This window comes from Mirounga leonina, unplaced genomic scaffold, assembly GCF_011800145.1.
Source record: "Mirounga leonina isolate KUSES-001 unplaced genomic scaffold, KU_Mleo_1.0 Mir_151, whole genome shotgun sequence".
Lineage (NCBI taxonomy): Eukaryota > Metazoa > Chordata > Mammalia > Carnivora > Phocidae > Mirounga > Mirounga leonina.
Window position 1 is genome coordinate 6,235,517 of NW_023270377.1, and position 13,446 is coordinate 6,248,962.

Below are 13,446 nucleotides of genomic sequence, written 5' to 3' on the forward strand. Positions count from 1 at the left end.
GAGAGCTTTTTCACTTGATTTACTTCATCTAATTTCTTAGTTATGGATTAGCAGTGTGCCTAGCAATCAACAGAGCAAAAATGAGTGAAGTTATTCTGAATTTTAAATTTGGTTACCAATTTTTATATCTAGAATTTTAGATAAGAGAACATTTTGTTTTCACCTTTTAAAAGTAAATGTAGAAAGTCCTTCTTATTGTCAATGATTCTTTCGGTCGTAAACATTTATTGGCCGTTTACTGTGTGGCAGCCACCATCCCAAGCACTGGAGAGACAAACAGGATAGATCCCGTTTCTTGAATGGGGCTGTGCTAAAACTGTAACACCCAAAACACGGTGTGTGTTTCAGAAGTAGGAAGTCAATACAGTCCACACTCCTTTCTGACACCTGCCTCTGTCCTCTGTAGGCGCTCCTGGTGACCTGCACGGGGAGGTTTCCCTCCGCTACTTGGGGGACCTCGAGATCTCCGAAGATGCCACCGTGGCAGAGCTGAAGTCCCAGGTCAGGCTTCTTCCTGTGGCACATGGTAGTGGTGGCCCGGCTTCTTCCAGTGAGATATTAATAATACCTTCTTCTATTTCCTTTTCCCTCACTTGCAGTCTGTTCTGATAGGGCATGTGTTCTGTGCCACGTTCAGTGGTAAGTACCCGGCAGGCACGCCCGCATTCGGCTCACACAGCCCTGGTGCTTGTTTCTGCCACTCGTCCTGTGGCTGTCATGTGTCCCCACTCAGACGGGCATGCTGTGCGCTTTCATTTGAATTCCTCCTCGGTGACTTGCAGCTTATGTTCATTTTGATTTCTACGGGAAACATGATGTATTGACACATCCGTAAAGCATTCACTTTACCCCTTTATTTACATTGTTTTTGTATCATTGTGATCCATGTGTTAAATGTTTTCAGTTTAAAGATGTGTCCTAGGATGTGTAACAAGATACTATATCCTTTTCTTACATATTCACATTCCTAGTGAGAGAGAGTGTTAGGTCCAAATGGAAAGGCTGAGCTGCGTAGGACACAGAATGCTTCAGAAGCATCTTACTGTCGTCGGGGCGCACAACGCGAGTTATCAGCCGTCGATATTGGATTTTCCTGTGTGTGCACAGCGTTTGAGATAACCTTCCTCGAAAGAAGCAAATGGTTGCCATGAGACAATGGCAATTAAAAAAACAAATTTTTTTTTGTATTGGATTGAGAAATACAAAATTGCTGTTTTCGGATAAAAAATGAATATTGGCCATTTTATATATTACAACCTCAATCTATAAATAGCTACCTGCCCTGCACACCGAGTACAGAAGTTTAGGCACAGCAGTCGCGTCCAAAGATTCCGGGACACTTCAAATGGAAGTTCTTTCACTGACAGAGCCAACTTTGAAGAACTATACTAGCACTAAAGAAAGTGGAAGGTGAACCCCCGTTTTTCGTTAGAGCTCTTGCGAGTTATACTCACATAGAAATTAATTTCTAAGTTTCACTTTCTGAAATAGGATTTAAAAGGAGCTTTTGGCTCATTGGGAAATCCACTTATCCCTCAAGCTGCCTTCCCCAGAGAGGAAGACAGAAGTGACTGGATGGATTTCATTTAAGAGACAGCCCTGGGATGTTTTTTTTAATAGAGTTTATCATTCCTCGAGGCACTCCTCCCTCTGACGTCCCTGTGTAGTGCTTCGTGTCTTCCTAAAGCAGTGTGTGTGTTCAGAGAGCTTCTTAAACCATTGGAGAAATGTCGTTTCCTTTCTAGGCCATGACCTTGTCCTCCTCCTTGGAGTTCGTCATCCCCTCCCCAGCCTTCCTCAGAGCCTGGACCGTGGAGAGCCAGCGCCCCGGCAGGCTTTTACGAACCAACCGGCAGCAGCTCAAGTAGGTTCCTCGCGGGAAGCGCCGTCTTTCCTCCGCCGCGAGGGCCCGGCAGGGGGGAGTCGGGCGGCCTGCTGTCGGCTGGATGACTCTTCCAGTCACACACTCTGGGCCTTTCATTTTCCATATTAAGCATAAATGTAGCTCCGTGTATTTTTACTATGCTTCAGATACCATGAACGAAATGTTGAGTTTTTTGAGCTTTATTGGGATATAACTGACGTACAGCGCTGCGTATGTTTAAAATGATTGCCGCCGTGGTGCTAGCCAGCCCCTGGGTAGCGTCACGTAATTACCGTTCCTTTGTTGTCATAAGAACATTCAAGATCTACTCTCTGAACAACTTTCCAATCTGTAACACGGTGTTGTTAACTGTAAGCACCATGCTGGACATGAGAGGCTCTGAACTTACTTCTCATGTAATTGGAAGTCTGGCCTCTCTGACCAGCATCTCCTTTCCCCCACCTCACAGCTCCTAGAAACCACCATGTACTCTCTGTTTCTATGAGTTTGGCCTTTTTAGATTCTACATGTATGTGAGATCATACAGGATTGGTCCTCCTCTTCACACTTCACTATTAGTCTAATGCCCTCAAGGTCAGCCATGTTGTCACAAATGACAGGATGTCTCCCTTTCTCGTGGCTGAATGATACTCCCCCCACCTGCCTGTCCATCCATCCATCCATCCATTGACGGACGGTGCTTGGGTTGTTTCCATGTCTTGGCTGTTGTGAACAGTGCTGCTATGAACATGGGAGCGCAGATAGCGCTTTTGAAATTGTTTTCATTTCCTTCAGATACAAACCCAGAAGTGCTAGGTCATATGGGTAGTTCTATTTTTAAATTTTTGAGGAACCTCCAAAAAATTGGCTTCACCAATTCACATTCCTACCAGCAGTGCACAAGGGTTCCCCTTTCCTCCATGTCCCTGCCAACATTGATCTCGTCTTTTTGGTGCTAACCATTCTGACAAGGGGGAGGAGGTCTCTCACTGTGGTTGTGATTTGCACTTCTTTGATGATGAGTGACGGTCATGTACCTGGGGGCCATCTGTAGATCTTCTTTGGAAAAGTGTCAGTTCCTCTGCCCACTTTTTTAATGGTACTGTTTGGGGTTTTTTTGCTCTTGAGCTGCATGGGTTCTTTACTAATCCTCTATCACATGATTTGCAGATTTCTTCACCCATCTCATAGGTTGCTTTTTCATTTTGTTGATGGTTTCCTTTGCCGTGCAAAGGCTTTTTAATTTGATGCAGTCCCACTTGCTTATTTTTCCTTTTCTTGTCTTTCCGTTTGGTATCAACTCCAAAAAATCATTGCCAGGGCCAGTGTCAAGGAGCTTACCTCCTGTGTTTTCTTCTAGGCGTTTCATGGTTTGGGGCCTTACAGTCTAGTCTTTAATCCGTTTGAGCTGATTTTTGGGTATGGCGTAAACTAGCAGTCCAGCTTCATTCTGTCCCATGTGGCTGACCAGTTTTCCAGCACCATCTACCGAAGAGACTGAGACTGTCTGTTCCCCGTTGTGTGCTCTTGGCTCCTTTGTTGTAAATTCATCGGCCATATGTGCATGTTTATTTTTGAGCTCTGTTCTTTTCATTGATCTTTGTGTCTACTTTTACGCCAATACCATACTGTGTTGATTACTGTAGTCTGAAATCAAGAAGAGTGATGCCTCCAGCTTTGTTCTACTTTCTCAAGATTGCTTTGGCTCTTTGGGATCTTTTGTGGTTCCATACAAACCAATACAATAGGATTGGTTTCCTATTTCAGTGAAAAATGCCATTGAAATTTTGATGAAGATCGCATTGAATCTGGAGATCACTCTGGGTAATGTGGGCATTTTAATAATATTCCAGTTCATGAACATGGACTATCTTTCCATTTCTTTGTGTCTTCAGTTTCTTTCATCAATGTCTTACAGCATGTAGATCTTTCACCTCCTGGGTTAAATTTATTTCTGCATATTTTTTTTTTTTGATGTGCTTATAAATAGGACTGTTTTCTTAATTTGTTTTCCTCATAGTTCACTGTTAGTGTATAAAATATTAAGTGATTTTTGTATCGTGATTTTGTATCCTGCAACTTTACAGAATTTATTTAGTTCTTTGGTGTTTAGGGTTTTCTACATGGACTATCATGTCATCTGTAAGTAGAGGTAGTTTTACATTTTCCTTTATAATTTGATGCCTTTTATTTTCCTTGTCGAATTGCTCTGGGTAGGACTTCAGTAGCGCGTTAAAGAGTGGCGAGAGCGGGCATCCCTGCCTTCTCCCTGTGGTGGGGACAGGCGTGCAGACTTGCAGCGCTCAGTGGATTAGCTGCTGGTGTCTGGCCTTTATTGTGTCCAGTTAGGTTTCTTCTCTACCCGGTTTGTTCAGTGTAGTTGTCATGAGAGGATGTAGAATTTTGTCAAATGCTTTTCCTTCATCTGTTGAGATGATTTTTTTTTTTTTAGTCCTTCACTTTGTTACTGTATCACAGTGATTGATTTGCAGACATTGAACCACCCTTGAGTCCCCGGAATAAATCCTACTTGATCGTGATGTAGGAGTTGGATTTGGTTTGCGAATATTTTGTTGAGTGTTTTTCCATCTATACTCAGCGGGGATATTGGTCTGTAACTTTTCTTGTAGTACCCTTGTCTGGTTTTGGTATCAGGATAACCCTGGCCTTGTGATGGCTCTTCTGTCTTCTGGAAGAGCTGGGGAAGGATTGGTATTAATTCTTGAAATGTTTGTTAGAATTCACCAGTGAAACCATCTGGTCCTGGACTTCTCTTTGTTGGGAGGTATTTGATTACTTACTCAGTTCCCTTACTAGTAATTAGTCTGTTCAGATTTTCTATTTATGACTTAGTGCCTTCCAAGATCTATCCATTTCACCCAGCTTGTCAGCATCTACTTGTTCATAGTAGTCTCTCAGATTTTGAGTGTTCTTACTCACTATAATCTTTTGCTTAAAAAAGAAAGCTTAGTATTTTTCCCAAAAAATCTAAAAAATTAAATATATCACTCAGTATTATTTTGTTTCATTTCTTTTATCAGGGAATACAAACTGGGAAGGAAAACTGAGATCTGCTTAGAGCTCCTTCAGAAAGAAGAAAATTTGGGGTAAGTCAGACCCGCTTCTGTGTCCTTGTCTTATCATGGTGGGTAGTTTCTTGAAAAACCTAACAGTATGCTCAGTAGTAAAGGGTTCGTCCCCACTGCCTGAGCTGCACGGCAACTTAAACCAGACTGTTCTACAAATGCGTTTGTGCGTCTGGCATCTGGGAGTTGGAGCTCATCTTTCCATGAAAACCGTGAGTCACAAATGCATATTGACTCCATAATGATCTCAAAGTGTAAGCAAGATGCTCCTTCCCAGCCCTTATCTGTGCCCGAGACAGTCTGTTCTCAGCACCTGTCCCCGCCCCCTTACCCTGCTTCTCGTCACACCACCTGACGTCAGAGATAGCCGTGTGTGACGTAAGTTCTGCACTCGCTGCTCTGTCCCCACTACCTGTGTCGTAGTCAAGCCTTCCTATTTCTTTTTTCATTATACGAAACTCTTGTATAAGACCTTCTGTCAGCATCACCAAACAGTAAGGTTGCCTCTACCTGATGTGACGGAAATACCATTCCTGCTGCTGTGTAGGAACCAGGAGCTCTCCTTCAGCCACGTCTAACCCTCACTTAACCCCACTGCTTTTATAAAAGTGCGTTCTCACAGGAAACTGTATTACCAGGAATTGTTTCCTGGAGGGGGATTTCTGGATCAAACTGGTATGGACATTTTAAACGTCTTAAAACTGCTCGGTTCCTTTCCAGGTACGTTATTCCAGTTTATGTTCGCACAAGCAGTGTTCCTGAGTATTTACTTCACCCTCAAACCAACACTGAATATTTTCATTGTTTAATTGTTTGCTAAATTGATCAATGAGGAAATGGTTATGTTGTCTCATTTGCTTCGGTGCTTTGATTGCTAGCAAGAGCGGGCATTTTTCTCAAAAGCTTATCATTTTTTGTAAAGGGGTCTCAGAAAAGTCGAATTTGTGAGAGCTTTCTGAAACAATGACATTGACCCTTTGTCCCGTTCTTGTAAGCAGTGTCCCTTTGAAGACCATGCAGGGCACTTGTTTGGCCCGCTCCCGCCCAGCCAGGCCTGCTCTCTCCCTGGGGCCGTTGCCTCCGGTGGTTCCTTTTCTCCCATCGGTGTCACCCTTTCTTTTGGTAAAAGCACCCCTGTAACCAAAATATAACTGAAATCCAGCATGTAAAATCGCACACGGTCTCAGCAGCCTAGACGCACATACACGCTTTCCCTTCTCCCTCCCCACCTTCCGGCCGGCGCCTCCTGTCCTGTAACCGGCTCCATACATCTGACTTTCTGCCGGGCCCCCCCTTCCAGCACTGAGCCCTCGCTTGCTTCTCCTTGGCCACCCCACCGCAGCTAACGGAGCTTTTGGTTCTGAAAGCAGCCTCTCCTGGGGCGCAGCTGTGGGTCAGGGCAGAAGGAAAGCAAAGTAGAGAAGAGGGTTAGCGGGTCTGGGGACAAATCTGTCCTTCTAAAAACCAGAAGAGTCGGAGTCGAGGGGAAGCTTCGCCCATCACGTTCCCCCATGGTTACTGCGAACTTACTCTGTTTGTTTCCCGGCACAGCCCCCAGGACGTGGTGCTAAGGACGCAGATGCGCCTCCCCGGCGAGAGGGCCTACGCCCCGTGCGTGGACCTGGTGTGGGACACGGCCCGAGGCTGGACGGCTGGCTCCCTGAGGCAGCGAGTCGCCCACTTCTGCTCTCTTCCCGTGGAGAAGATTGAAATTGCCAAGTACTTCCCCGAAAAGTTTGAGTGGCTTCCGATATCGAGCTGGGTAAAGTTGCAGGCTTTCTCCGGGACACTGGGCCTTCCTGGCATAGTGAATGGGTTAAGGGCCATTTTTCACACATAGGGAACTTAGTAAGAATGTGAGTTTTCTTTATTCAAGATGCTTGATTTTTCTATAGAACCAGCAACTTACCAAGAGAAAAAAGAAGAAAAAGCAAGATAATTTGCAGGGGGCGCCTTATTACTTGAAAGACGGAGACACAATTGGTATTAAGGTAAGTTATTTAACAGCAAATTTACCACTTCAGTAAAACACCAGGATCACTGACTTTACAGAGAAGTTGTATCAAATCTTCAAGGTTCAGATAATCCTGTCTTCCGTACATTGTTTCAGAGAACGGAAAACGAGGGAAAGCCAGACCGCTCATTTCATGAGGCCAGTAGAACCTCAGTATCAAAACCTTAATCTTGGGTTGGACTTGCATGAAAATGCTTTTGAAGTTTTATCCCAAAGTGCATTGCTGTAGGTTTGGGGTAGGTCCTTGCATCAGGCTAAGACTTTCCTTCCCTGCCTAGTTTGCTCTTAAGTTGTTTTTTTTTTCTTCCAATCCTGAGTGAGCACTTGCCATATAAAATTCCCGCTGTTTCTACACCTGTTGGATGAGTTCTCTGGCTGTCCGTCTTTAGTGTGGTGTCTGTTACATAAGGTGACAGAGCCGTCCTTGCCTGCCGTAGGTAAGCCTACTTTGTCACATAGCGGTATTTGTATATCAAGAATTAATAAGTTTAATCCTTGATTTAAGGATTAAATTGCTAATCGATATTTTCACACCAAGGAATAAGCATTCCCTTAACCATCACTTCAGCACTGTGCTAAACCGGGTGGCGTGAGCCTCCTCCCCCCAAAGAAAAGTAAATAAACGTTGAGAGAGAAATAGAGGAGATTCTCAAAGGAAAGCGTAAAGCCGTTCTCTGTGCAGGAGACCGTACGGACAGCCTGGCACCGGTGTCCCCCCGTCCGTAAGACCCAGGGTGCGGCGCGCACAGCCGGGGAAGGGGACGGGTGGGGGCGTCTCTGGAGCACCGGGCGTGACAGCACCAACTGGGAAGAACGGTGGCCCTCGGGACGGGGGCAGTCACGGTCAGTACGCTGGAGCTCCGTGGGAGCGTGCAGACCGCGTGTGACTGAGTGTTGAAAACAGTCGAAAACAGCGGGGCCCCTCACCGCGAACGTAAAGCCTGTAACATGCTGAGTGTCACGGAGGGTCATGCTCCCGGGTAGTCGTCAAGGCCCGGGGAGGACGGGAACGAGAGTGCTCACCCCTGCGGAATGGCAGAAGGCCAGCGGCTGAATCTGTGGGTTTTCCTTGAAAAATGAAGCAAGTAGGGTCGAAGCTTAATACTGTTAATAGCGAACTTCCACTGAGCGTTTTTTTCCTGTACGGAGCACCACGCGCATCCACACGCGTAGCTCCATCGAACTCCCAGGACAACGGTGGGAGGGGCGGCTGTCTCGGGATGGGGAGGTGACGTGCCACGCTGAGGACCCGGGTGTCTGTCCCGTTACCTCTACGTTCTTACTTCGTAGCGTTCGACGCTTTTTAGAAAGCACAGCACACACGGCTGCTGGAATACAAACATACGCACCTTTGATTGGAATAGAGGTCCGCACGGTTGTTACGTTCTTCTCCCCTGGGAGCCACGTGTGGACGCAGCAAGACCCTCCCGCGGCTGCGCGGGAGCCGGTCGCCTCTCCCAGAGGCACCCGAGGGAGGTGATGAGTCCTTCCTAGGGCGCCGCTCGGGGGCGCCGCTGGCTGAGGCAGGCCTGGGGGCGGCCCGTGTTGATGGGGGATGACATCGTGTATGAAACCGACTACGAGCCCCTCAGGAGACCGTGGGGGTGGCCTGCATCTGCAGAGTCCCGTGGCGACAACGGCAGGGGAGGCCAGGGGGTTAGCAGCCCAGGCTCACGGGGTAGCTGTGGACACGGTGACAGTGCTCCGCCAGGGGTGGCCCCGTGCCGGCTCTCCATGTGGCCTTGGTGGCCGGAGGCAGAGATCCGAGGGCTGGCAGAACATTCCGGTGCCGGCTCTTCGTGCCCTCTGCTGAGCTGGTTCCCGGCACTGGGCTCATCGGTGTCGGTTGTTTAGGTAAATTCGGACAGCCTCAGGATGAGGTCTTTTTTACGTATATCTTAAATGTAGACTGAAAGGATGTCTGAAAACACCGTTCATTCGTTGTTTTGAAATGTAGAATCTCCTGGTTGAGGATGACGAAGACTTCAGTACAGTCGCAGATGACCTGGGAAAGAAAAGGTACTGTCCCGGCTCTCACGCACGCAGCTGCTTCTGGAAGCCCCCGGGACGCCCTTGATGGCCGCTCGGAGCGCTGCTTTCCAGACGCGCTGGAAAGAAATGCAGCGTGGGGGGATTCGGTCACCCCCTAAGTTACCGGGCTTTCAGGGAACCTGGACAGGACACGGGGTGACCGCTCACTGTGAGGAAGCCCCCCGACCCCAGTCTTGGGAGCTTCCTTCCTGCCCTCTCAGCCCCTCACCACCTGCTGGGTCTTCTTCGGACCCCAGCGCCCTCCGCTGTCCGTCACCTGAACGAACGAGCACTTGCGATCACTCGTGCCCAGCCGCTCCCTCCTCTGCCCGCCCGCCCGCCACCCTCCGTCCAGCCGGGGGTCCTCCACAGGCACGCCCAGCCCACGGCCCGTCCTTCGGCTCCCTCCTCACTCTGCCTGTGGGGACTCCCTCCTTCCTCTTCGGCACATAGCCCAGCCCTCTCCCCTGGCTGCGGGCCACATCCACCTGCCAGAATCTGCCAGAACATTCCACCTCTATCAGTCCTTCGAACTCCACGTGCCTGGACCTGGCTCTCACCCCTGTATCTACGTACCCCCCACCGCAGGCCACACTAGGGCTGCCCCTGTTCTCCTTACCTGCTCCCTGCCTCCAGTCTCCTGAAATCTTAGTCCTCAGTCAGCTTCTGGTGGGGGCGGGGGGTCTTCTTCCCTGAGTTACTGCAGTAGCCCCTGGTATGCGCACCTGCCGGACCTCGCCCCTCCTCACCCCTCCGCTGCCTCAGTCCAGCGGGGCCACAGAAAAGGGCCTGAGGAAGAGCGGGCCAAGGGGGAAGGAGGGTCACTCGGGCGAGCACAGCCGTAGCCAGTCATGGGGCTGGACGTTTCGTGTGTGCGCGTGCGTGTGCACATTCTGTTGTGATTCAAAAGGTACGCGGCGCCTGGGTGGCTCAGTCGGTTAAGCATCCGACTCTTGGCTTTGGCTCAGGTCCTGATCTCAGGGTCGTGGGATCGAGCCCCATGTCGGGCTCTGCACTCAGTGGGGGGCCTGCTGGAGATTCTCCCTCTGTCCCCCCCCTTCACTGTCTCTCAAAAAAATAAGAGGTGAAGGTATGCTCTGCTTTGAGACCTTTTCACCTAGCAGGTCGGAAAGGACCCCAAGTCTGACCCGCCATGTGGACAGGGTGCAGGAACCCACTCCTGACTTGGGGTGGCCGGGGGGGCGAGGTATAAATTGAGGTCTTCCGACTGAACAGTCTGGAAGTGCCTGTCAGCTGCAAACACGTCCCTGTGGCCTGTTCTAACTTGACGGGAGTCCTTCCAAAGCCCTTGGCCAGGTGAGGCCCGCAGTGGCCAGGTTTGAGTCGGTGACCCCCTCTTGTGTCTCCCACAGCCAGGAAGCCCTTCGTGTGCAGAGCAGTGACCTTTCCTCCAATGCCAGGACGCCCGGCCGGCCCCGTGCCCCAGAAGCTTCTCTCTCCATCCACGTGGGGAGTTTCAGATAGCGCGGGGGGCGGGGGGCAGGCGGGCAGGCGTGGCGGTTTTCTGCCTTCTGCAGACACGGACTCGAGTGCTGCCCTTGGTCACCAGCAGGGGCCTCCCCAAGTGCACGTTATCCGGGGGCTGACCCCGACCCCGGCCGCCGTTCGTAGAGGAAAACTCGCTAGTTTTGCATTAACCGCGGGCACGGATAAAATGGCACAGCGCTGAGCCCGGACCCGTCTGCCGCGTGAAGCCCCCACGTTGCCCCTTCCGGCCTTACCCTGCTCGCGGGAGGCCTGGGGGCCTGAGCGGACGACGGCTCCCGGCGGGCGGGCTGTTTGCGGCCCCTCGGCGCGCCAGCCCCCTGCGGTCTGGGTGGAGACGGGCTCTGAAGCCCCCGCCGCCTTTCCCGCTGAAGGACGGGGACGCGCGGCTCGGCGCGTCCTCGGCTGCAGCTGCGCGGCCGGCGGCCGTGACCGCAACGTTCTGGCCGCCTGCACACGCCGCGGCCTCTCGGTGCCTGGAGGCCCGGTGGGGGCGGCCGAGCCAGCGCGGCCTGAGTCGCCTCCGCGCCGGAGGCAAGACGTACACCGGACGGTGTTCCTCCCCCCAAGCACGGCCCGCGCCTGTTCCCGGGCCGGCCGACGGCGCCGGGGCGGCGGGGGGGGGCTCGCGGCCTCAGAGTCCGGCCGGGCCGCAAGCAGGGCTCCTGGCGGGGAGCCTTCGCTCTCCTAGGCCGGGCGAGGCTTCCGAGGGCCATGCACTGGGGTGCAAGCCGCCCGGTGCCTTTGCTCTGAGCGAAGCCCCTCGGTCTGCCCCTTCGCCTTACGGAGGCCGCGCCTCCAAGGACCCGGCCGGGAGCCTCGGGCGGCTCTGCGCGCCTTCGCTGGGGGGGGGGGGGGGGGGGCTCGGGGGGCTCTAAGTTTGTTACACCTTAGTTTCTCGGGTCGTGGCCTCCCCGTTTCTGCACCAACTGTTGCACGTTCTCCTTGGCTCCCCCCCCCGCCCCCAAGTGCACTTCAGATGCTAAATAAACGTTTATTCTTCCGAAATACCGTATTGGCGCTGCCTCAGAAATAACAAGTATGTTTGGGTGAATTCAGACTCCGCGGGAAACTGTAGCGGAAGACACTGGAAGGGACCTGGTTTTCTGTTCCTTCTAGGGAAAGAGCAGTGGCGGGGTAGTTCATTACCGAAAACCTTTCTTCCACTAGGACCTTTTTCTGGCAAAAAAAGCGGGGGGAGCACAAGACTTTCCGGATGATCGCAAACCATGGCTCCGCAGATGCCCGTGTCTCTCTGGAAGGCACTCGGCCGTGAAGGACCAGAGCGCGCGCCCCGCTCCTCCCGGCCTGTGCTCCGCCGCAACCGCGCAAAGCCCGGCCAGTGAGCGAGCCCCCAGCTTCACTCACCTCCCGAGGCGCCGTCAAGCGAGGAGAGCCCCACACACAGGAGGAGAGGCTTCTGGCCCCTGCGGTTGCCCCACTGCCCTCTGTCCCCTCCCCCGCCTGCCCTGCCCTGCATCCGTGCGGGGGCAGCCACTCGCCACGGTTGCCCTGTGTCACTCGCTGCAGTGTAATGGCCAGGACCCTTCACTTCCAGGGGCCCCTCAAGCGCCCACAAGCAGAGCTGCACTCAGGCCCACGGGGGGCTGTCGCCCGCGGGCCCCGTGCCCTGGAGCTGGGAGGGGGCGGGGCGTGGTCGCCCCGGGGGGGGCGGCGGCCCCAGGTCCTGCACCCTGGCTGCCCAGCCCCCTGCCGGGCTCCTCCCGTTCCGACGCCTCAAAGAGGACAGCACCCACCGTAATTGCGGCCGCTGTTCTACCTACAGCCTGGCCACCCTCGTGTGCCCAGCTCAGGTCTGAGGTCTCCGGGCCACACTGCTCTGGGTCGGGTCCAGCGGACGTCTGTCCTCACAGTTCAGCAAGCAGCGCCTGAAAGACAAGGGTAAATCAGACCCGGAACCAGCGTACAAAGGGCATGAGGAGGACCGCAACAAAACCTCTCTTCTGGAGAACGAGCGCACAGGGGCCGCGGTCAGGACCCACGCAGCCAGACCCCCGGGCTCCCGGTCCTGCCCCAGAGGCAAACCCTCGCTTACCCCTCAGGTCACCCTGCCGCCCTCCAGAGGACCTCGATGTCTGGTGTCCCGGCGTGGGCGTTGAGAGGACTCCCCTTTGGGGTAGCACCCCTTGGACTCTGTCTTCCTGAGTGTGCACGTCCTGGAGGCCTGGGATGGATGACCCTAGGGGCTGAGTGACCAGCGTGGGACTTGGCGACACGATTTCTGGGAGTGCTCAGGAAGCTCGTGGTTGATCTGTTTCCATCAACAGCGTGAGCAACAAAGCCTTTAACTCCCAGCCAGCTGGCTTTCTTCTACGTGTTTTGCAAACCCGGTTTGCTTTTGCCGTGCCCTACGTCCTGCTCCATACAGATGCACGTTCTAAGGTCAGGACCTCGGGCTGAGCTGATGGGTTCAGAGCTGCCACCCCTGGTGTGAGCAGCTCCTCCGGCCAGGCCCACGCTGGTGCTCTCAGACCACAGCTTCAGGGAGGCCTCCGCGCACCACAAACACCTGCCCCACGTGTGCACCCGTCTGCCCCGAAGTTTTCTTTGTACCGGTTCACCCATCCCCTTAGGGCCCTGGCCCCTTTTTTTGGCCTCACACCTGAATAATAGGTATAACTGGTGTCTCCACATGCTTTCACTCTGGCCTTCCCAAGTACAAGATCTTTGTGGAAGGACTGCTACAGGGATTAGGTTTAACTCAGAGACAAAACAAGACACTCAATAGAAAAGAAGGGTGGTGGGCGGGAGCAGGGAGGGGGCCGGGAACTTCGTGGAGACCGGGCTTCTGTCACTGCCACCCTCAACATGTGTTTCCATGCTCACCACCCTCCCATGGCCCAGGCTGGCTGCTGGAGCGCCACCCATCATGTCTACCCTCCAGCCTAGCAGCAAGAGGAAAAAGAAAGGCATCTCCATGTTTT

At 52.5% G+C, this 13,446-nt stretch overlaps 1 protein-coding gene and 1 long non-coding RNA gene across 11 annotated transcripts in view; one reads left to right on the top strand and one right to left on the bottom strand.

The window, feature by feature from the left end:
* Window positions 1-6,507, bottom strand: part of LOC118011920 — a 27,908-nt gene extending 21,401 nt beyond the window's left edge. The window contains exon 1 of the long non-coding RNA XR_004679566.1: window positions 6,481-6,507. This is a non-coding gene — a long non-coding RNA (uncharacterized LOC118011920). The remainder of the gene's footprint in view (window positions 1-6,480) is intronic.
* Window positions 1-10,934, top strand: part of USP40 (ubiquitin specific peptidase 40) — a 75,546-nt gene extending 64,612 nt beyond the window's left edge. For 7 of the 10 annotated variants that reach the window (XM_035006815.1, XM_035006816.1, XM_035006817.1 and 4 more), the window contains 7 exons: window positions 407-501; window positions 1,746-1,864; window positions 4,906-4,971; window positions 6,502-6,712; window positions 6,846-6,941; window positions 8,922-8,983; window positions 10,369-10,934. In XM_035006815.1, the coding sequence (XP_034862706.1) occupies window positions 407-501; window positions 1,746-1,864; window positions 4,906-4,971; window positions 6,502-6,712; window positions 6,846-6,941; window positions 8,922-8,983; window positions 10,369-10,480 (761 nt within the window). In that variant the 3' untranslated portion in view covers window positions 10,481-10,934. Of the gene's footprint in view, window positions 1-34; window positions 640-1,745; window positions 1,865-4,905; window positions 4,972-6,501; window positions 6,713-6,845; window positions 6,942-8,921; window positions 8,984-10,368 lie in introns of those variants that run through there. The other 3 variants (XM_035006824.1, XM_035006825.1, XM_035006819.1) reach the window with 3 other exon arrangements.
* The last annotated feature ends 2,512 nt before the right edge of the window (window positions 10,935-13,446 follow it).